This window comes from Podarcis vaucheri (genome assembly GCF_965113315.1).
Source record: "Podarcis vaucheri genome assembly, chromosome: 12".
In the NCBI taxonomy this organism is placed as follows: domain Eukaryota; kingdom Metazoa; phylum Chordata; class Lepidosauria; order Squamata; family Lacertidae; genus Podarcis; species Podarcis vaucheri.
Genome location: NC_138750.1, coordinates 65,121,301 through 65,145,338, shown reverse-complemented (window position 1 = coordinate 65,145,338; position 24,038 = coordinate 65,121,301). Strand labels below are relative to the sequence as shown.

The 24,038-nt window shown below is 48.7% G+C and overlaps 2 protein-coding genes across 2 annotated transcripts in view; one reads left to right on the top strand and one right to left on the bottom strand.

Annotated features, from left to right (window-relative positions):
• The window catches only part of LOC309514872 (vomeronasal type-2 receptor 116-like), a 112,858-nt gene that overhangs the window by 72,832 nt on the left and 15,988 nt on the right, over nucleotides 1-24,038 (bottom strand). The gene's annotated exons all lie outside the window — the stretch shown is intronic.
• LOC309514952 (uncharacterized protein) lies at nucleotides 6,225-23,949 on the top strand. The gene is made up of 4 exons (XM_082192481.1): nucleotides 6,225-6,263; nucleotides 8,082-8,255; nucleotides 21,026-21,112; nucleotides 21,656-23,949. Exons 2-4 carry the CDS (start codon nucleotides 8,123-8,125, stop codon nucleotides 22,963-22,965), a joined length of 1,530 nt encoding a protein of 509 aa, XP_082048607.1. The 5' UTR covers nucleotides 6,225-6,263; nucleotides 8,082-8,122; the 3' UTR covers nucleotides 22,966-23,949.

Below are 24,038 nucleotides of genomic sequence, written 5' to 3'. Positions count from 1 at the left end.
TTAATGTCTGGATATATTAATGCAGCTGAAGAGCATTTGCAACTTGGTGATAAAATGAGAGAAGAAAGCAAGAAGAAATTCAAACTGCAAGCCTTGTAATAATAGCTAGTGTATTATGTTTTAGGATCAGCTTTTAAAATCGCACACACACCCGTGCATGAACACACATCCCTATACTATTTTGCCTGCGCCTATTTATATATGTTTAAATGAACAAGACGAGGAGTCCAGACTATACTTCCAAAGGCATCTATACTCTCGTCATATTTGATTGCTGGTTCATCTCCAGTGTACTTAAAGCAATAAAATGTTTGACAGCGGGAGGGAATAACTAGCTTTAATATCACCCAGATTTAGTTATGCTTCCTCACTCCTGTCTTCACTGAAGGAGCAAAACCCTCCATGTAGATATTCTGTGCAAGGCTGGTGGAAGTGCTCTTGTGGGACTCAGCCACGTTGAGGTTTGTTGTGTGGCGGAGACTATCACCAGGCAATGGGTAGCAAAGCAAAAAGGCTTTATTCTTATGCAAGAATGGTGGCTCATCCATCTCATGGCGCAGACAAGAGACTACATGGGCTGCAGCTACACATATGGTTTTATACTGTCACGTGTGCAGCTTGATGACCTGTTTGCTCCCAGCTTGACTCACCTTTATGTAGGGGCTAACCATAACCTTTGATAAGCCACTTTCATTATGCATTTTGGGGGGATTTCCACTGCCCCTTTGTTCCCACTATTATTTCAGCTTTTGCTCATTTCTCTTGAGCAGAGTGCCTCAGTTTCCCAGCACAATCACCAACCTAATTCCAGCACAGACCACAACTTCCATACATTTCAAGAACACTTTTGAGAGAAAACTAGGAATGCTTTCTGCCACCAATGTGCTGTAGGTGCCACTTTTCTCACTCCAGAAATGAACAAACACAATTGTTCCTTAAATATAAGTTCTCAGCAACTATACTTGGAACTTAATACATAAGCAGCATGAGTGAGAGGGAGAGATGGTGCCTTACATGGGCTCATTAATCACAATCTGTGTCGGCTGTTTCAGGAAAGAGAGGAGATTATGGAGGAAGAAGACCTGAGAAACAATCTCTCCAATGACCAGGTCTCCAGGATGGTAAAATTCATGAGGGATCGGGAGGGGATCATCTTGTATGCTACAGTTAATGGAATGTTTCTGGCCCACAACATGACACAGCAGGACAAGCAGAAGCATTGCAACCAGCATGATTCTGTGGGAAGAACAGAGCCATGAAACGCAGCCTCCCATCTTTGCCTCTGCAGCATCACATACCACGTTCATCAGGATTGACCTCAACAACATCTAAAATAATTCTTTTTGTTTAAAAAATCCTCATACAGAGCAACGGTTATCACAGCACTGGTGTATAAAGAGGGGGAAATGGTGCAACCTTGCAAATCAGTTTCTCCAAAAGAAAGGGAGGTCAATTGCGATGAAGCAGTTTGCTTGGATATGTGTGTTAATTAAGAGCCATAGAATGAGGTCCGATTTTCCAGTGGCCAAAGATGAATGCCCTAACAGACAGAGGGGAAATGACCATAACAGGAATGATACAGAGTCCTGCCTAGACCCAAATCTAGTTCTAAATAATGTGAGATCTTTATAACTTCAGATGTTGATTGTTGATGTAGCTGAAGAGCTCTGGAAGCACTTTGTGTTTTTCAGGATGGAAACCAGCAATTCTGCTAATGATGGGGAGGATTATCTGTTCCCCGGGGTGTTCCTTGCTTTGGAAGTTGCATCATGCATGGTGAACCTGTGAGGAGTCATCCTCCCGGCTTGGAATCCTACAAATCTTATTATTTCTTTTGAAGAGTAATTAGCAGGAGGTGGCACTTAGCTCAGTAGGTCCAAGCTGCGCCTGCCCAGAACTGAAGGAAATTCATCTGCACATCCCTCATGTTGGGCATAATCCAGCAAGCCTTCATTTCCCCCCAAAATGTGAAGGCCTAAAGGTACAATCACAGCCTAGGGAAATTCCAGGTTCAGATGAATCGTGATTATGGGCTCATCTCTTTAAATGATTTGCCCCATTAAATTTTATTTGTGTATTGTGTTGTTATCAAAAGTATTTGTTTATGCAGTATCATCCACATGAATGTCATCAAATAACATCTACACATCATTTTCATATAGTTTCCCCTCAAACCATAGCTTCCTGTAGACTTCAGATCTATATTCCACAACCGCACCCATGTCGACATGAGAGAAGGGGAGAAAGGACTGCCCTCTCTCCAATGTGAAGGAGAAGCAAAATGGCCTCCCTGCAAGCAGGAAACTGGGGCAACAGCTTGGCCAGCAGACAAGTGAGATCCAAACTGGGAGGAGCTCAATTGAGGCAGCAAGGCAGAAGGCAGAGTTTGGCAGAGGGGCAGCGCAGGAGGGCCGCCAGGGCAGGACTTTGGGGCAAAAGGCCAGGGCCCAGTTGGCAGAAGGAGCAGGAGGCCCCTGACCCCCGGAAGCAGGCGAGGCGCTACCAGGACTGCCTCAAGGAGGGAAGTGGGGTGAGAAGGGGCCCCTGAGCAGCGATCCTTGGGACAAGCAGAACAGCATTTCCCAAAATAAATAAATAAATGAATTCCTTCCAGTAGCACCTTAGAGTGCATGCACACAAAAGCTCATACCAATAACAAACTTAGTTGGTCTCTAAGGTGCTACTGGAAGGAATTTTTTATTTTGTTTTGACTACGGCAGACCAACACGGCTACCTGTAACTAGCATTTATCAAAACTTTGAAAAGGTTGTGTTATGTACTGAAGTTCTCACGCTGGGCCAGCAGGGGGATACTGTAGATAGTTTTTACTCAGGTCCACATATGCAAATAAAGGATCGAAAGTGATGTTCAGTGATTGGATAGTTACAGAAAGTGGTTACAGTTACATAACAACTTTGTATAAGCAGCTCTATATAAGCAGGCTGACTGAACCCTTCAGTTCAGTTCTGCATTGGAGAGAGACCCCCAAGGCAAGGAGCAGAGGGTCCTGCCCCCAATTCCTCTCTGCCAAGTCTCCTCTCTCTTCCCCCTGAGGGTGCCATAGGGAGAAGGGGGTCCCAGGGGTGCAGGGATACTGCATGGGGGTCCCTGTTCATGCATGCTGGGGGGAGACCCCCAAGTCAAGGGTCCTCCCTTGTCCACTCTGCCAAACCAGGGTGGGGGCGAGTTCGCAGGAGGTCTGCAGCTCTGCTCTTCCTTGGGATCCAGATGCTGCCTTCCTTTTTGGGGAGGGGGCTTTGGGGCAAGAGAAACAGGGCATGCAAATGAGGCCCCTTCGGATTGAGGGGAAAGTCGCATTGAATAACAGAGATTTGCAGATGACACCAAACTGGGAGGGGTGGCTAACACCCTAGAGGACAGGCTCACACTTCAAAATGACCTTGACAGATTGGAGAACTGGGCCAAAACAAACAAGATGAATTTTAACAGGGAGAAATGTAAAGTATTGCACTTGGGCAAAAAAAAAAAATGAGAGGCACAAATACAAGATGGGGGACACCTGGCTTGAGAGCAGTACATGTGAAAAGGATCTAGGAGTCTTGGTTGACCACAAACTTGACATGAGCCAACAGTGTGATGCGGCAGCTAAAAAAGCCAATGCAATTCTGGGCTGCATCAATAGGAGTATAGCATCTAGATCAAGGGAAGTAATAGTGCCACTGTATTCTGCTCTGGTCAGACCTCACCTGGAGTACTGTGTCCAGTTCTGGGCACCACAGTTCAAGAAGGACACTGACAAACTGGAACGTGTCCAGAGGAGGGCAACCAAAATGGTCAAAGGCCTGGAAACGATGCCTTATGAGGAACGGCTAAGGGAGCTGGGCATGTTTAGCCTGGAGAAGAGGAGGTTAAGGGGTGATATGATAGCCATGTTCAAATATATAAAAGGATGTCACATAGAGGAGGGAGAAAGGTTGTTTTCTGCTGCTCCGGAGAAGCGGACACGGAGCAATGGATCCAAACTACAAGAAAGAAGATTCCACCTAAACATTAGGAAGAACCTCCTGACAGTAAGAGCTGTTTGACAGTGGAATTTGCTGCCAAGGAGTGTGGTGGAGTCTCCTACTTTGGAGGTCTTTAAGCAGAGGCTTGACAACCATATGTCAGGAGTGCTCTGATGGTGTTTCCTGCTTGGCAGGGGGTTGGACTCGATGGCCCTTGGGGTCTCTTCCAACTCTAGGATTCTATGATTCTAGAGATAAGCATCCAAGGAACTGGAGGCAGGAGGAGCCCTGTGGAGTGGGGAGAGGCAGCCCCCTATGTGGGGAGACTGGATGGGAGACCCTCTCCCCCCCCCCATCTGCCAAACGACAATTCCCAGAGTTCCCTGGCAAGAAGTGTGGATTGCTGACCCCTCTGGGAATGGCAGCCTTGGGAATGCAGGGAGGCAGGACTGGACGTGTCTCCTAGCCCCTCTCATTTCGGTTCCCGGGATCCTTTGGAGGAGCCACTAGGGCTGGGTGAGATCTGGTTTCCAACTTTGTAATGGATCAGCAGCTAAACATCCCCTGCCCCCTCCCAACTGAGCAAGCCCACATACTGCTCCAGCATGTGCCACTCTCGGGAGCAGGAGCTGCATCCAGCCTTGCTCAGCTAAGTATTTTTAGGAAGACCCCGGCCTCCCTGCCCTGGCAAGGCACCAGGGTGAAGCCATCAGCATCCGTGTGAAAAACCATCATCATCATCATGTGCCAGTCATCTGACTGGGTTTCCCCTGCCACTCAGGGCAGCTTCCAGCACATAGAAAACCACACTGACACATCAAACATTAAAAACTTCCCGATACAGATATCTCCTAAAAGTGGTGGTGCTCTTTCTTTCTTGACACCTGATGGGAGGGCGTTCTGCAGGGAGCGTGCCACCACCAAGAAGGCCCTCTGTCTGCTTCCCTGTAACTTTGCTTTTCACAGGGAGGGAACCGCCAGAAGGCCCTCGGAGCTGGACCTCATTGTCCGGGATGAATGAAGGGGGTGGAACTGTGGGAGGCAGTGGAAGACAGGAGTGCCTGGCGTGCTCTGGTCCAGGGGGTCACGAAGAGGCGGACACGACTTAACGACTCAACAACAACAACAACAACAACAACATGGTGTTGACCCGGAGTGCCTTTGGAAATCTTGTCACAAGAGGAGCATAAAGCTCACCGCTGGAGTTGTTAAAGGGTATACATGCCTGGTGTTCTTAAGAACACAGCAGATTCAGGACGTGTGGAAGAGCTATACTTGGACGGCTTCCATGTCGCCACCCGAGAAGGCCGGGCAGCAGCAGCCGGAGCATCAGAGGGGCCTCTCCGAGAGCCCCCCGCTCCTCCCAGGGCTGCCCTCCTCCCAGGGCAGATTTGCCCGAGTCCCTCCGGCCAGCCTCTCCAGCGCAGGGCCAGGGCAAGGCAGCGCGGGGGGGGGGGTGCCCTGTCTCCGGGGACCACGGAGCAAGGCCAGCAGAGCCCTGGGGCTCCTTCCTCGCTCGGGGTCGGCTCCCCCACTTGGCTCTCCCGAGACAGGACCCCCTCCCTGGGGGGCGTCTCTCGGCGGGCAGGGAAGGTCCCTCGGGGAAGACGCTTCTGCCAGACCGGGCAGACCAGGCTCCGCTCCATCCCCCCTTCGACTAGATGGCCCTTGCTCTCTCCCGGCCGGACAGGAGACGCCGCCTCCGCTCGCCGCTCCCCTTCGCCCTCTCCGGCTCCAATACTTCCCTGCTGGTCCCCCGAGACACATTCCCAGAAGAAGCATCCCCCTCCAGGCACCCGCCCGGGACCTGGCCCGGAGAGGTCTGCTCTCGGGGAGACCCGGAGCTCCGGGCTTGGCCCCCCCCCGGCCACCCGCGAGGTCCCGGGGGAGTCCGAGAGGCAGCTGGGGGGGGATCCCGGGGGGGGCCCCCCGACCCCTCCGCCGAAGCCCCGCTTCCCTGGCCCCGAGGCGGCGAGGGGACTTCTCGGGAATGCCTCACGAGGGTGGCAGGAGACTAGCGGGGGGGGGCGCCCCTCTTCCTTGTCTGGATGAGATGGGGGCTCCTGGGGGCAGAGGGAGGGAGGGAGGGAGGGGGGAGGAGGGGGCGGGCTCGGGGCGGGCTCTCGGCTTGGCCAGGGTGAAAAGGAGCCGAGCTGGAGTCCTAGAGAGGACAGGGAGGGGAGGGAGGGGGCGGGGCAAGGTCCTCCAGAGCAGAAGCCCCTCCCTCCCCCTCCCCCCTCCCCCCTCCCCCCCGCCCTCTTCTTCTCTCTCCTTGGCAAAAGCCCCTCCTGGACTCGGGTGAGTCTCCTCTCCGCAGTGGGGAGAAGGGGGTCCCGGGGGGGGGGGCGGGGAGGGAGGGAGGGGCGTGGGGTCCCTCTTCAGAGCATGCCTGGGGGGGGGAGGCAGAGGGTCCCCCCTCGTCCTCTCGGCCAAGCCGGAGTCTGCAGCGCCGTGGCTCCTTGGATCCAGACGCCGCCTTCCTTCTGGGGGAGGGGGCTCGGGGTCCAGGGAAACGGGGCAGGCAAAGAAACCCCCCCCCCCTTCGGAGGGAGGGAGAAGTCACCTTTCTGAGCCGAGGCTGCAGCCGGACGGGAACATCCCCACGTGGGGAGAAGAAAAGCCCTTCTGCCCCTCCAGACCACTTCCTCTGCCCCAGATGCAACAAGACATGTCCCTCCCCTGCTCAGGCTAATCGAGTAGACGAACTAATGTGAAAGCAGATTTCAGATCTGTCCTCAGGAAATGCTAAACAAGGAGAGAAGACTCCTTCTCCCAACCTTCTGGGACAAAGGAGGAGGGATTAGAGAGGACATGGAATGCATTAAATCCTTTTTGGCTGACAGTAATAAAAGTCTTACCATCCTGAAAGGTACTTGTAAAACCTTCTGGGGGAAATCTGGCAGAGAGTCTGTGGGATTTGATAAACAAGAATGGGAAATTGGTGCGATCTGAAAAGAGGCAAGTTCTATCAAGCTGCCCCAAGCCTTTGGAAACCTTGTCACAGGAGGAGCGTAAAGTTCATCTCTGTAGTTGTTAAAGGGTATACATGCCTGGTGTTCTTAAGAACCCAACGGATTTAGGACATGTGGAAGATCTATACTTTGATGGCTTCCATGCCAGGGTGGGGACCACATTTTGAGACTGGAGACTTGTGAAGATGGTGTATAAACACAGACAATATCTAAGAAGGAGTGGTGTATTAGTCTCAAGATTATTCAGAAATGTGGCATCACCAGCTCCTCTGCTTCCATATACAGCAACACCTCCAGAAAGTCCTCAATCCAAGGCAGACCATCCTGCTTCAGTTGACAAAGATTCTGCAGGTGACAAGCCTGACTAGCCAGCTGACCTGGACCCCAAGGATCCCCCTAACTCAGACACCCCTGGTTCCTTGCACTTGAGGAATCTGGGGAATGACCTTATTGACAGAACTGAAAAGAATTGATTAGAGTCCTGTGCTCTGCCACAAGAAGCCCAGAATGAAAATACTCTCCACCGACGTTCCTGCCTGATAAATTGGAAGAAGGAACAGAAAGGCTCATGCAAGCCCACCAGATATACCACCGTGAGCTGAATTTATGGGCTAAAAAGCTACGCTCCCCCCACCACCACCAGGTTACTGAACCCTCTTTCCTACCATTTGGAGATGAAAAGCTTCCCTGAAGATTTGGTCCCCATGCAAGAGGCAAATATGGCCACATCTGCCTGGCTTGCAATGAGAGAGCTCAAAGAGTGCGAACTGGGCTCTCCGTACAAAGCAGCTAGCATGGGGGCACCCACATGTAATAGCTACTCATCGGTTTTCTGCCCATGCTCTGGGGTTGCGGTTTTCAGGCTTGGGGACGGTGACTGGTTTTGGCACCAAGTTCTGTCCAAAAGCCCCACTGAGTTCAAGGGGATCTACTCTCAGCTCACTACTGTGCAGACCATGCCAGCCTTATTAAGTGGGGTGAGGAGCAACCGGAGGTAATTAGAACCACTGGAGAGGTTTAGAAATGGGGCTTCAGTTGGGAAGGGGCCGCCCCATTTGTGCTTCTCCAGGGGCAGGAGAATATCTAGGGCAGGAGAACCCCTGCAGGGCCTCTGAGGCTCCCTTTGCTTCTTCCTCTCTCCCAGGACCCTCCAGCTTGCTTTGGCTCCTTGACTCCTCAGGAAGGATGAAAGGGACGGATCCTGCAGAGCTAGCGAGGATGGAAGGGGGAAGATGGACGGTTGACCTGGTCAGGTTGTCTCCCGCATCCCTCCCCACAACCTCTGAGCATTCCCTCCCAGGGACCTCCGAGAGATCTGGTGAGTCCCAGGGGAGGGGAGATGGGGACCTGGAGGGATGGAGCCAGAGAGGTATTTGGGCTTGCTCAGATTGGGGGTGGGGGGAGGCAGGCAGCCGGATGGAGATGGAGAAGGGGAGCACCTTTTCGGGTTCCGCCACCTGCCTGCGCCTTTGTCATCTGCAGGCAATTTGGGCTAGGAATACATCACAGCTCTCTGGCCACCACGATGTATAGGCAGCTCAAAATGTCTAAACCCAGTACCGTGACCTGAATGTATTGGCAGCGGTTGTCAGCAGGGTGCTGATTTCACTCAGCTCTAGTTCTCCTTGACACCTGCAGGTGAGGCAGTGGAAGTGCTGGACTAGTGTCCTGCCTTGGTAACGGACTGGATGAGAGCCAACAAACTGAAGCTCAGTCCAGATAAGACTGGGGCATTGTTAGTTAGGGGTTCCCTAGACCCTGATGTTGGGAAAGATGGAGGGCACAAGGAGAAGGGGACGACAGAGGACGAGATGGTGGGACAGTGTTCTCGAAGCTACCAGCATGAGTCTGACCAAACTGCGGGAGGCAGTGGAAGACAGGAGTGCCTGGCGTGCTCTGGTCCATGGGGTCGCGAAGAGTTGGACATGACTAAACAACTAAACAACAACAAGACCAGATGGCTGGGAGGTCGCCTGCTCCTGATAGGATTACACTTCCTCTGGAGGAGCAGGTTCGTAGCCTGGGGGTCCTCCTGGATCCTTTGCTGTCGCTCGAGGCTCAGGTGGCCTCCGTGGTCAGAGTGCCTTCCATCAGTTTTGCCTGGTGGCCCAGCTACCTGCCTATCTGGACAGGGAAAGGCTACCTACTGTTGTCTATGCTCTGGTAACCTCAAGGTTAGATTACTGCAATGCATTATACATAGAACTGCCTCTGAAGACGGTTCGGAAACTTCAGCTGGTGCAGAATTCAGTGGCCATGTTACTCAGCGGAGCAAGACGGTTTGAGCATCTTACACTGATCCTGGTCCGACTGCACTGGCTACCGATTAGTTTCCAGGCCCAATTCAAAGTGCCGGTTTTGACCTACAAAGCCTTAAATGGCTCAGGACTGCAATACCTCAAGAACCGCCTCTTCCCATATGAACCTACCTGGACCCTGAGATCATCTTCTGAGGCCCTTCTTTGTGCGCCTCCTCCTTGAGAGGTCCAGAGGGTGGCAACATGAGAACAGGGTCTTTTCTGCAGTGGCTCCCCGTCTATGGAATGCTCTTCCAGGGAAATTCGCCTGGCGCCTTCATTATACACCTTTAGGCACCAGGGGAAAAGGTTCCCCTTTAACCAGGCCTTTGGTTTAAACATCCAACAACAACAGTCTTTTAAAATGTGGCTTGGGGGGGGGGTTATTGCTTTTCCTTTGATTTTATATGCTGTGATTTTGTTTGTGAGCCACTCTGAGACCACCGGTATAGGGCAGTATATAAATTGAAATTATGATTATTAAAAAAATAAAACCAGTACCTTGATCTGAATGCCCTGCCAATGTCTGACTACTTACACATCCATTGTGCAGCACTAGAAGAGACGACTCTTTAAAGTAACCTGATTTCAAGGTTGATTATTTCAAGATTGATTGCAGATGGGGCCTCCATGTGTTGCCTTTTTCTTTTATTTTTGGAATAACTTTTTTTAAAGAAAACTAAATTTTATTAACAAAATATAACAATACACCAAACAAAGCAAAACAAAACAAATTCAAGTCTTACAGATTAAAACACAAAACAAAGAATGAAAGAAAAGAAAAGAAAAAGAAAAGTAATAACAGAAACGAAGTTAAAAGATAAGAAAAAAGACAGACATATTCCCAATACCCTATTCATCTTGTTCCATAACCAAAATTGTTAAAACAAAGACCTCCACCGACCTCACAACACTTCATTTCAGTCCCATTATATCTTTCTGTATTTCCTTATTATCTCAAACCTAACATATTCATGTATATATGTGTCAATATTCCTTTTCCTTTCTATTCACGAGGTCATTCTTAACTCAACCAGATTTTTACCCTTGAACCTTGTCTTTTGAAGTATTCATTCAAACAATCCCATTCCTTCTTCACTAAACTTTTTGGTTTTTGTCTTATGATGTCCGTCAGTTTGGCTAACTCCAAGTATGCACAAAGTTTACATAACCATTCTTCCCTGGTAGGTATTTGTTTCCCTTTCCAGTACTTAGCTACCAGGATATGCTGAAGTCGCATATAAGAATAATTTAACTCTATCTTTTGGAATGTCATCATTTAATATTCCTAATAGGAATGCCTCTGGACTTTTACTATAAGTTATTCTTAGTATTTTCTTTATCTCTTCATGGATCATGCTCCCAAATTTCCTAATCTCCGGGCATGCCCACCACATATGGTAGAAGGTTCCGTTTTGTTTCATACACCTCCAGCACTTATGCGTTTTGTTCATTTTGGCCAGCCTTTCTGGTGCCAAGTACCACCTATGATACATTTTCATATAATTTTCTCCTATTAAATAACATGCTGTGAAGTTTGTTTTTTGTCCATAATTTTTCCCATTCTTTGCATTCTATTGTATGACCTAGATCTTGTTCCGACTTTTTGATGGCGTTTCCCTTTTCTTCTTTTCTGGTTGTCCATTCTGTAACAATTTGTAGATTTTTGATATAGTCTTTTGATTATTGTATAATATTTCCATTTCCCATTCCGATTTTTTTTTTATCAAAACCCTTTGACTTTTTACCCTTGAACATTGCTGTTAGCTGGTAATATTCTAGCCAATTCACCCCACTATTTAAGTGCTTCAAATTTTTTCACTTTCTGGCGATAATTTATCTCCTCCTTGAGTTCCCTATATGTTAGCTGTGATGGGATGATGAGCTGCTTGTGCGTAAAATCCAAGTCCCTCAGAGTTTGGGCAAGTTCGCAAACCTCTGTCCGTAACGGAGCCCCTTAAACATGGCTCCGTCAGTCACTGGCAGATTCCGACAGTGGTTGCTTTCGGAATCTCTTCCAACATAAAAGCTCCTTAACGGAATCACGTCTTCTGGACTCTCTGCGTGACAGTTTCCGGCGAGGAGTGGGTCTCCCTATGGGAGGTCCAGAAACCTCCCCACTGTTCTCGCTGGAAGTGTCTCTGAGCCATCCCTCCTGCTCACTTCCCCTCGGCTCACCTCCTCTCCCCCTGCTGGTTCCCTCTTCAGCTGCTGAGTCTCTCCCAACCTGTGTGAGCCCTTCCACCTCCCTTCCTTCCGATGGCAGTTCCCTGACATCCACCTCCCCTCCAGGGCCCCCTTCACCCCCTCCCGTTCCCTCCCCTATGGGCGGTGAGGAGGCAAAACCCCGGAAAGAACTTCCTTCATCTTCTGACGTCTCGAACATTTCTCTCCACCTGTTGCGGTTCCTGGTCTCGAAGTACTCCTCCTCCTCAGAGTCCACTTCCCCTTACCCTTCCAAGTCCGGGAATCCTTCCAACTCCTCCTCCTCATCAGTGGTCCCAAAGTATTCCCTCCGGAACCTCTCCACAGGCTGAGGTTTCCTTGGGAACCTTTAATGGAACGTTTCTACCAATACCTCGTCATTAATATCTTCTGCCATTACCCAAGTGTTTTCTGACTCCGGTTCTCCTTCCCACGCTTCCAAATACTCCACCTGATCCCCCTTCCACCTGGCGTCAAGGATTTCTGCCACATGGCTGCTGCATTCTCTTTCTTCTATGACCGGTCCCCGTGTGGACATCCCTTCTCGTCCCCCCTCATACGGTGACAGTAACGACCTGTGAAATACTGGGTGCAGTTTCATGTGGTTGGGTAACCGGAGCCTGAAAGCCACTGGGTTGACCTGTTGAATGACCTCAAAGGGACCCAATCTTTTGGGTCTTAATTTCTTACAACCCCCTTTGAACAGCAACCCTTGGGTTGACAGCCACACCTGATCTCCCACCCTTATGGTTTCACCTTCCCTTCGGTTCTTGTCTGCCTGCCTCTTGTATTCTTCCTTGGCCCTTTCTAAGTTGAGTTGGAGCTGACGATGGATTGCTTCCATTTCTTCTACAAAATGCTCGGCTGCCGGGACGCTCCATCTCTCCCCTCCTCCCCCTGGGAATGCCCTGGGATGACACCCATAGTTAGCCAAGAAGGGGCTCATCCCTGTGGACACATTCTCTGCATTGTTGTAGGCAAATTCCGCCAGCGCCAACTTCTCTACCCAGTCATTCTCTCTGTCATTGACATAACACCTCAGGTATTGCTGGAGGATACCAGTAAATTGTTTTCCTCTGTCTGAGACCACCCTCAATGGCACCCCATGCAATCTAAAAATGTGTTCTACAAATAATTTCGCTGTCTCTTCCGCCGTGACTGCATGCGAGCAGGCTACAAAGTGGCACATCTTTGTTAGTAGGTCTACCACGACCATGATGGCTGTTTTCCCCTTGGACTTCGGCAGATCAGTCATAAAATCTATCGACACTGCCTCCCAAGGTCGTTCTGGTGTTGGTAAGGGTTCTAATAGCCCCGCCGGTGCCCGCCTCTCCCCTTTGGCTCGCTGGCATTGCTCACACCCTCTTACATACTCCCGTACATCTTCCCTCACCTTAGGCCACCAAAATTCCCTGGTGACCAACCACATGGTTTTGTGTTGTCCAAAATGCCCCGCCGTGGGGCTGTCGTGCAACTGCTTGAGTACCCTCCCCCTTAACTCTCCTTCGGGTATATACAGTGCCCCTTTGTAATACAATGCTCCGTTTCTTTCCTCGAAACCCCCCTGGTTCCTCCCCCTCACTCCTAAGACCTCTGAGCTTATTCTGGGCGTGTTCATCATTCTCTGTTTCCTCTACCAGTTCTCTTTGCCCCACCAATGCCACCCCACACACCCAGTGGTCCTCTGGGATGACATGTCTCTCTTCGGGTGCCCCCTCCCCTTCCAAATATTCAGGTTTGCGTGAGAGAGCGTCCGCCCTAACGTTTTCTGGACCTGGCACATAACAAATTTCAAAATGGAATTTGGAGAACTCCTGGGCCCATCTCACTTGCCGTTGGTTGAGCACTCGTGCCGTTCTCCAATACTCTAGGTTCTTGTGGTCAGTGCACACTTGCACCTTATGTTGTGCCCCAATTAATAAATGCCTCCATCTCCTGAACGCTTCATGAATGGCTAGTAGTTCTCGGTCATACACCGTGTAGTTCCTCTCAGATTTGTTCAGCTTTCGCAAGAAAAAGGCACACAGTCTCCACTCCGACTTCTCCTTCCCAGGCTGCAGAAGCACCGCCCCCACCGCCCGGTCTGATGCGTCCGTTTCCACTCGCATCGGTTTTTGTAAATCCACATGCAGGAGCTGTTCTTCTGAAGCGAACGCCCTTTTCAGTTCCTCAAAAGCTCGCTCCGCCTCCGCCGTCCAAACGAATTTCCTCTTACTGCTGAGACAGTCCGTAATGGGAGCCGTCAAGTGGGCAAAATTTCTGATGAACTTCCGATAGAAGTTTCCAAATCCAAGAAATCTTTGCACATCCTTCTTTGTTTTCGGTGTTTTCCATTCCAGTACCGCTTGGACCTTGCCAGGATCCATAGCCAATCCCTTGTCCGACAAGCGGTACCCCAGGAATTCCACCTCCTTTGTATGAAACTGACACTTCTCTAGCTTCACCCACAGCTGATTGGCTTGCAGTCTGCCCAACACTTCCCTGACGTCTTTCACATGCTGCTCCTCATTCTCTGAATATACTAACACGTCATCTAAGAAGGCCACACAATTCTTGTAAAGCAAAGGCCCCAGGACGTGGTTCATAAACGATTGAAAGCACGCGGAGCCTGCTTGTAGGCCGAAGGGCATCACTAGATATTCAAATGCCCCTAAAGGGGTGAACATGGTGGTTTTCCATTCATCCCCCTGCCTTATTCGTATCAGGTTGTACGCCCCCCTCAGGTCCAGTTTAGTAAAAATCTTTCCCTTCCTGACCCTTGTCAAAATGTCATCAATTCTGGGCATAGGGAAAGTCACTGGTTCTGACACTGCATTTAAGGCCCGGAAGTCCACTACAAGCCTAGGTTTGTCCATGGTTTTTTTATCCACAAAAAACACTGGGCTACCACCCACCGCCCTGGACTCTCTGATGAACCCTCTTTTCAGGTTCTTGTCAATGAACTCCCTTAGCTCCTGCATCTCTCTGTCTGACATGGCGTACAGCTGTTGGAATTCTGCCTGGGTCAGAGGAATGTGCCACAGCGTAGGCACCGGCAGATATTCCTGTTGACCTCCCCGCGTCTCCACTCTGCTGATAAGCAGGCGAGGTCCCGGCGATTCATCTCAGATATGTGAGAGGAACACACCGTTCTCCGTCTCTCCCCTTTGGTGTCCCCCAGGAGGGGAAAGAAGCAGACAGAAAACTATTTACATCTTTTATTTCTGTCTCTCATATCAGTACAGAGAAACACGTCTGCACTCGACAACAGCAAGATGAAACTCCACCCATGTACTTCCAGTACAGGTCATATGACACACACACTGAGCTAACATCCGGTGCTCAGTACAGAATGGACTGCCCCTTTGTTTCCATGGCAACAGCCACAAACATCCTGTCTGGCTTTCCAGCCACAAGCAGCTGACTGAGCTGCTGAAGCCTTTGCTTGCTGCTGCATTGGTGCTTTATGGTAACATACTCCCCCTAAAGTATCAATGCGTGCTGCGAGCAAAGCGTCATCCAGAGAAGAAAACAAACAGTTGTTATACTTATAACATTCCCCTGTTGTTTCAGTTCCACCCTTGGAACTACCCGCCACTGGTTTCACCAATGTACCTCTCTGGTTGTGTGACTTAGCATTTCCTTGCTTAACAACTCTCTGTTGTGCCTTTGTCTCTGACTCAGACACAGCTTCAATCTGTCCTTGATCGTTTACAACAGCAACATATGCAAGGTTAGCAAACTCCTCTGAATACCTCTTGGGTGGTACACCCTTCGTTGCTCTCTCAGACCTACGTAAGAGCTGCTGCTCTTCTCTGCTTTCTGGTTCAACCTCCGAACTCTCTGGAGAACCAGTACTAAGCTTAATCTGTGGTTTATCCTCCTTTTCTGAGGGTCTAGTCATTATTTGAGATTTCCTCTCAATGACTGTGACAACTGAGCTGTCTGAGCTATCAGTGTCATCATCATCAGTACCACTGAACTCAATAAGATCAAACTCATCATCATCATCATCAGCTGTGGAAAAAGTTTGAACAATCACTCTCTCTCGTTCAGGAGCACTCTCTAGAAACTTTGTGAGAATCACCTGACCAGATTCAGACAAAATTACTCTGTAGAGACCTTTTTCATAACCCACAAAGATGCCTCTGGCATTCTTTACCCCACTTGGAGCTTCTGTTCTCACATGAGACCCGAAAACCTTAAAATAGGCAACAGAAGGTTTTCTATTAAACAGCTTCTCAAAAGGAGAACATCCCAACTCTGTTGAGACTTTCCTCAACCACACATGAAGATAGGACGCTAAAGATTCGGCCCAATAATCATGTGGTAAATGTGAACTCAGCAATTGCGCATGCATCCCCTTTTGCAATTCTTTGTTCACCCTAACACAGACACATTTCTTCCATGCTTCTTCGGAAGTGGCAAGTTTGTGTCTTATCCCTTTCTCATCCAGGAACCTCTGGAAATCCTGTAAAAGAAAAACTGGCTTGTCATCTGTGAAAAGACAATCAATGTTAGTATTATGCATACTTTTAACCTTGTCACAAAACTCCTGAAACTTTTCTAAAGTTTCCTGCGGTTTCTTCATCAAGTAAACCCAAGAATAATTTGTGTAAGAATCAACACACACAAGGTAATATTTTACACCGCCTCTAGATGGTTCTAAAGGACCGATCACATCAGCATACACCCGCTGAAAAGCTCTGTGGACCTTCTTGGACACCTTCCTGGTGTTCACACTGGTCACACCTGCAAGAGAAATTTCGTTAGAATCAGAAGTATTACATTTCATGTAATCACTTTGATCAAAAGTCAACAAATACAGTCCATCTTTCTCTTTGGCAGTTAGAAACAGTTCTCCATCTTTGTAGATCTTGCATCTTTTAGCATCATAGTACAGTTTTAGTCCCTTCTTTGCAATCTGCGAAGCACTCAGCAGACTAAATTTCAGTTCTGGAACCAGGTAAACATCGCTTATAGTCAAGTTCAGACTCTCAAGATACACAGTTCCAATTCCGGTCGCTTCCAGTTCTTGACCGTTGGCTTGTTTCACAGTGAAGCTTTGCTTCTTCAACGTCGAAAACAGTTCTCTGTGTGGGCAGAGATGCTTCGTGGCGCCGGTATCGATTATGAATGCATTCCCAACATCTGGCGTGGTTCCTTTCGCCATCATAGCCTTTGCAGGATTCACCTGGCACTTGGTACGGCTTTTGCTTGACGCCTCAGGCTTTGTAGAGCTGTTCTTGGCTCCTTTTGACTGTCGCGGCTTCTTACAGTTTCCCTGTAGATGCCCAGTCTGTCCACAATTATGGCATTGGACGGCACTCAATGCTACGGCATGCTCTCCAGTAGCACCATCAGTGGGAAGATTTGAACTCTGTTCTTGCCTCCCTCTGTCTTTCACTTCCAGTGCAGCAAGTCTGTCGTGTTCCAAACCTCTTGCGCAAATTCTAAATGCTGTATATGCACAAGCTGCTCATCTGACACACACAGAATTATAGCAGTCCTAGCCTTCACATTCTGTGACTCCCAAGCACGCGTTGGTGCTGCTGGGATGGGATTTTCAATCACCCCAAACAGTCTCTGATTCTGCAGCAGGGCCTTCATCTTTACAGACCAAGATGAATAATTGTCATTGGTCAGGAGGGGTGGAGAAGGCAAACCTCCCCCCTTCTTGGCATCCATTTTTGAGTCCTTGCCTTGACTCTAAAAACACAAGCCTCTAAAATCCAATAGCTGGCTTGTTTACACTCTTGACACCTGGCAACTCTGACACTGGCTGCGTTGGAAAGTCCCTTCCAGCAGTTCGTGAGGACCTAGTCATAACAAACTTTGTTTTCGCTTCTCTGAAGCATAGTCTGACTTTCCAGCCCTCTCGAGTAACTTTCCATTTCTCCTCTCTGAGGCACAGCCTTCTGAAGGACGTTGCCTAGCAACAGCGCATTCCTTTCCTTGGACAGGAAACCACAAGAATGCCTGGTATGCATGCAGGACTCTTCTAAGTTGGAGCTGCTTTCCCACGCTCGCTCTCCGTGAAGCAGAGAATGAATCATTCTGCATTCACTCTTTTAGGCCCTTAAAAGTCTCATACCTTGAGCATCGGCTTGGCTGTCAGCTTCTTCTGGTCAGCTTCTGGCTGCAGAGAATCAGCCTCTCACTTCAGGCTTTCATGGAGCAGAGGAGGACAATTCACCAACCTCTCATCCAGATGTCCGATGGACAGCAACCATCCTCTGCTACCACTGTTGGAATTCTGCCTGGGTCAGAGGAATGTGCCACAGCGTAGGCACCGGCAGATATTCCTGTCGACCTCCCCGCGTCTCCACTCTGCTGATAAGCAGGCGAGGTCCCGGCGATTCATCTCAGATATGTGAGAGGAACACACCGTTCTCCGTCTCTCCCCTTTGGTGTCCCCCAGGAGGGGAAAGAAGCAGACAGAAAACTATTTACATCTTTTATTTCTGTCTCTCATATCAGTACAGAGAAACACGTCTGCACTCGACAACAGCAAGATGAAACTCCACCCATGTACTTCCAGTACAGGTCATATGACACACACACTGAGCTAACATCCGGTGCTCAGTACAGAATGGACTGCCCCTTTGTTTCCATGGCAACAGCCACAAACATCCTGTCTGGCTTTCCAGCCACAAGCAGCTGACTGAGCTGCTGAAGCCTTTGCTTGCTGCTGCATTGGTGCTTTATGGTAACAGCCTACAGGGAGCTGTGCCCCAGGGAGTAAATTGATTTGACAGTCAAAGGGTCTATGCGGGGGTAGTTTGTCTGCTTCCCTCTCGCTGAAGACGTTGCTCAGGTCAGTGTATTGTCGGGGCACCTTCCCCCTCTCCGTTACTTCCGTCCCTGCTAGAGTGGCTTTGGCCCCTCCTTGAGCCTCCCCCTCTTTGCAGTGTTCTAGACAATGTGCTGACCCAAAGGAGACCACTCTCTGATGCCATCCCACTAGCGGATCATGTAACGCTAGCCAGCTCATCCCCAAAATGATGGGAGCTCCTCCCAAGGTAGCCACATTAAATGCTATTAGCTCAGTGTGTCTTGCTACCCTCATTATCATTGGGACGGTCTGCTGGCTGACTTCTCCCAGCAGCTCCCTTCCATCGATCGTGGTCACCTGCAAAGGGTTACTTAAAGGGATAGTCTGTATCTGGTGTTCAGCAGCAAACTCCTTACTCATGAGGTTGCAGGAGCTGCCTGAGTCCAATAGCACCTTTATCTTTAGTGGGTGTCCGTTTGGCAGCTCTAGTAACACCTCTATCACTAGGGCGGGTTTAGGAGGTTCCGGCGTGGGCACTTTCACTGCTCTTTGGCCTGGCTGCTGTGCCCCGACGGTGGCAGCCAGGCGTTGGCTTTTACTTGCTCCTGGACCTTTTCCTCCCTCTCCCCAACAGCTCCCGCCATTCCTTGCCATTCCTTTCTTTGGGGGCAGACTCTGGCAAAGTGATCTGGCTGTTGGCAGAGATAACATTTCTTGGCGCCCTTCCCCTCTGTCTTCCACTCTTCACTGGGCTTTGAAACTGCGCGCGCGCGCGCTGTTCCGATTTCCATCGGTTCTCCCGGCGGGAACGGTGGCTCTGGAATGTCTGGAATGCCTCTCCAAGGCTCTCGCCTCTTGGCGCGCTCCTATGGTCAGCGCTGATTTGGTCAGCTGGTCCATAGACTCCGCCCTGGGCGCCTGGGAAAGTTCATCCTTTACCGCCGAAGAAAGCCCTTCTTCAAAGAACATTTGAATGGGTTCCGCCGATAGGTCCCACCCCAATTTATGGATCAACATGGTAAACTCAGTCCAGTACTCACGAACAGATCGGCTCCCCTGTTTGCAAGCCATTAACTGTCTGCGCACCACTCCCTGCTCAATATCGCTGGAAAACATCAAGTCCATGGCACGAAAAAACTTCCTCGTGTCCTTCAGGATGTCATTATTCGTTGCCATCAGGGGCCTCACCCAGTCTTTCGCCCCCTTTTCGAGATGCCCAGTCACAAATGCCACCCGTGATTCCTCGTCGGGAAAGTCATCAAACTGCAGATTAAGGGCATATTGCATCTCCGCCCTAAAGGCATGATAGTCCTTGGGCTCCCCCCCCAAACCTCTGCACCAATCCTGGCACCTTTCTGGCGAGCGGGGTGGCTTTCCCCTTTTTGTCTGCATCCTGAGCCCTCCTCTCCTCAAGCCTCGCCGTCTGCAGCGCTAGCTGGACCTCCAACGCCCGGTACCTTTCTTCCAGGCTTGGACTCGCTCCAGCTCCTGCTTCTCCGGTTCCGGATGGGTTGCTCATGATGCCTTCTCCTGCACAAGCTGCTTACAGGGACTGTCGGAATGCTGTGATGGGATGATGAGCTGCTTGTGCGTAAAAGCCAAGTCCCTCAGAGTTTGGGCAAGTTCGCAAACCTCTGTCCGTAACGGAGCCCCTTAAGCATGGCTCCATCAGTCGCTGGCAGATTCCGACAGTGGTTGCTTTCGGAATCTCTTCCAACATAAAAGCTCCTTAACGGAATCACGTCTTCTGGACTCTCTGTGTGACAGTTTCCGGCGAGGAGTGGGTGTCCCTACAGGAGGTCCTGAAACCTCCCCACTGTTCTCGCTGGAAGTGTCTCTGAGCCATCCCTCCTGCTCACTTCCCCTCAGCTCACCTCCTCTCCCCCTGCTGGTTCCCTCTTCAGCTGCTGAGTCTCTCCCAACCTGTGTGAGCCCTTCCACCTCCCTTCCTTCCGATGGCAGTTCCCTGACATTAGCCAATTGTCTTTCATGTTGTTTCTATGGATATTTGGAATAACTTTTTATTGCTTTTAAAAACAATGATCATAGCAATAATAAATGATACAAATATGTAGACTGAGTCTTCTCATGTCATTTGTATATCTCAAAAATAGCAGAATAAATTTGCAGGAATATCTATAAGAGGCATGTCCAACACATCGATAGCGATCAATCCGTTGGTTGTGGGATGAATGTTCATAGATTGCAGCCTTCCCTCTGCTGGAGATGTGCCTGAGGGGCTGTTGCAACACAATGTGTGGGCCCAGTCCAGGAAGCAACCGCCAAGCTCCTCTCACAGGAGGGGATGTTTTGCCGCTGCGCATACCTGGCATGTCAGGGGAAGCAATCAGCACCAGAGGAAGCAGTCTGAGTGCCCCCTGGCCCCTCAGAAGAAGAAGCCGGTGCGCGCCCACCTACCCTACACCCATCCCTGGGTGGTAGATCACTGCCAGTTTTTATATTGGATCGTAGATCACAGCCTACTTCAAGTTGGGCATGCCTGATCTATAATATGTGGTTCATCATTAGTAGTCAGTGTATGAGTTTTGGGTTCATGAAATGGTTTAAACGGAAACAAAAAAGGGGAAACAGGAGAGAACAGAGAACATTGAACACCACATAGCCGGATGCCTAGACAGGAGCTCTTGTGGCTGTTGTGCTAAGATTAAGTGTGAGTAATAGTCATTTTCCCTGGTCTCCTCATGAACATGCGGGGGGGGGGGTTCAAAGTGAAGAAGGTAATTTACATATAAATTTAAATTTGGACCAACCAGATTGAGGACACTGCTGATGGGGCATGTGCAGGTGAAGATGTTGCTGTTTGTTTTACAGACAAGGTGTGGACGTTGCTGGATCCTGACCAAAGAGTTCTGCATAAGGAAGTCAAGGAGAAGAATTGTGGGATCATGGACTCTCTCGGTAAAACTCCCTATTGGATCATAAGATCAGTTTTGAAACTCCATACATACCTCTGTGATGAACCTCCACTATTTGGATGGGGACCAACAGCATCTGAGATGCGAACATCCCCGCCATGAGCCCTGAATGGAGGGATATCAACTCTTTCCTCTCTGAATTTTCTTTGTCTAGTCATTCCTTTTTAAGCAATGACCAAGCTTGTCTGAACTTCCCTGGTCTTTTTAAATGTCGGCCTCAGAGCTTTAAGGGAAGTTGAATTAAATTCTGTCAGGTTTGTGGTTTTTCCTTCTATTTGCCTTTGATTAACCAAAGAGATGACTGACCTTGGAATGGATTCCAGGATTGAGCGAAACAAAATTTATCCCAGATAAAAGCCAGCAATATGTCAGTAAATACCAGCCAACAAAGGCAGTGAAAATTATAGTAAGGCCTCACATCAAACTCTTCAGTTTTTCCTCTATCACAAACATTCATTAACTTTGTTCAATAATGTGGAGCTCCATTTCTTCCTGAGGCTCTAATTCGCTTCTCTCTTCATTGCAGATGTTGATGAATTGGAAGGGAAGAACAAGGGGGACCACACCAGAATCCACATAGCGGAGAAGTCAAATAAATATTCAGAGTGTGGAAAGAACGTCTGTCAGAGCTCCCAGTCCACCTCCCATCAAGGAAACAGCTTCATTCAGAGTAATAGCCTCACTTCACATGAAAGAACTCACAGTGGAGAGAAATTGTATCAGTGCTTGGAATGTGGAAAGGGCTTTAGTCACAGGCAGAGTCTCACTTTCCATCAAAGAATTCATACAGGGGAGAAACCCTATCAGTGCTTGGAATGTGGGAAGAGCTTCAGTCAAAGCGCCCATCTCACTTCCCATCAAAGAATTCATACAGGGGAGAAATCCTTTCAGTGCTTGGAATGTGGAAAGGGCTTTAGTCACAGGCAGAGTCTCACTTTCCATCAAAGAATTCATACAGGGGAGAAACCCTATCAGTGCTTTGAATGTGGGGAGAGCTTCAGTCGGAAATATAGTCTCACTTCCCATCAAAGAATTCATACAGGGGAGAAACCCTTTCAGTGCTTTGAATGTGGGAAGAGCTTTAGTCACAGGCAGAGTCTCACTTCCCATCAAAGAATTCATGCAGGGGAGAAACCCTATCAGTGCTTTGAATGTGGGAAGAGCTTCAGTCAAAGCACCCATCTCACTTCCCATCAAAGAATTCATACAGGGGAGAAACCCTATCAGTGCTTTGAATGTGGGGAGAGCTTTCGTCAGAGTAGTAATCTCACTTCCCATCAAAGAATTCATACAGGGGAGAAACCCTATCAGTGCTTTGAATGTGGGAAGAGCTTCAGTCAAGGCAGCCATCTCACTTCCCATCAAAGAATTCATGCAGGGGAGAAACCCTATCAGTGCTTTGAATGTGGGGAGAGCTTCAGTCGGAAATATAGTCTCACTTCCCATCAAAGAATTCATACAGGGGAGAAACCCTTTCAGTGCTTGGAATGTGGGAAGAGCTTTAGTCACAGGCAGAGTCTCACTTCCCATCAAAGAATTCATGCAGGGGAGAAACCCTATCAGTGCTTTGAATGTGGGAAGAGATTCAGTCAAAGCGCCCATCTCACTTCCCATCAAAGAATTCATACAGGGGAGAAACCCTATCTGTGCTTGGAATGTGGGAAGAACTTTGGTCAGAAAGCCCATCTTCTTTCCCACCAAAGAATTCATACAGGGGGGAAACCATATCAGTGCTTGGAAGAGCTTCAGTCAAAGCGCCCATCTCACTTCCCATCAAAGAATTCATACAGGGGATATCCCGAAACAACCTTTGGACCTCAGGTCCAACTATACTGATCTGGTGTCATTGCTGAAAGGAAACAGAATCATATTTAGGTGGGAATTTCCCCAAGGCCTATCCTTTACCTTTAAAGGTAAAAAATTCAAAATAAGATCAGTGGAGGAGAAAGAAATTTTTTTGAGAGACCACGAAGAAGACCTGCAAAAACAAGTGGAAGGAGAACCAGGAGCCTTGCGACAAGCAGCAGTAGACAAGGCACTAACGCTTGGGATTGGACATACCACAGAAAGTGATACCACCGTCAGAACAAGAGGAGTTATTGGGAGCAGTTGGAGGAAAATAATTTAAATACAACATGTCTCTGCAACTATTAAGTTGGAATATTCATGGGCTGAATTCTCCGGAGAAAAGGAGAAAAGTCTTTTATTTGTTGAAAAAGGAGCATTTGGACTTAATTTGTTTACAGGAAACACATGTGATAAGGCTACACAGGAAAATATTGATCAACAAGAGACTGGGTCAAGAATTTATTTCATCAGATAAGGTTAAAAAGCGAGGAGTTGTCATTTATGCAAAGGAGAGCCTTTCACCGAAATTTGTTTTTAAAGATGACCAAGGAAGATTTATTGCAATTGAAATTCAAACACAAGGAGAAAAAATTTTTAATAATTGGAGTTTATGCACCGAATGAGGGGAAATCTGAATTTTATAAAAAGTTGCATGAGACATTGTTGGATTATATGGACTATATCATTATTTTGATGGGAGATATGAATGGAGTGGTATCCACAAACATGGACAAGTCGCAGAGACAGGTAGTTACGAAAGATGGCAGACTACCAAAAACTTTTTTTGAAATGACTGACAATATGGACTTGACTGATATTTGGAGAGTTAGGAATCCCTTGGCAAGAGAGGGAACCTTCTTTTCTGAAGCTCAAAAGACATGGACAAGAATTGACCAAATTTGGATAACTAGAGGGCTGGTACCCAAGATCAGGAAGGTTGAGATCTGCCCTAAGACGTTCTCTGACCATACTGCTGTGAAAATGGAGATGAAACTAACACCAACTGGTTCCTTCAGATAGAGGATGAATGACACTTGGTTCAGAGATCAAGAGGTGATTAA

Bases quoted from the DNA above. Each gene is read 5' to 3' on its own strand.
- LOC309514952 (XM_082192481.1), top strand. From the start codon at position 8,123: ATGAAAGGGACGGATCCTGCAGAGCTAGCGAGGATGGAAGGGGGAAGA. The intron at 8,256-21,025 runs GTGAGTCCCAGG...TTTGTTTTACAG, and splicing joins AGGGACCTCCGAGAGATCTG to ACAAGGTGTGGACGTTGCTG. The intron at 21,113-21,655 runs GTAAAACTCCCT...TCTTCATTGCAG, and splicing joins TGGGATCATGGACTCTCTCG to ATGTTGATGAATTGGAAGGG.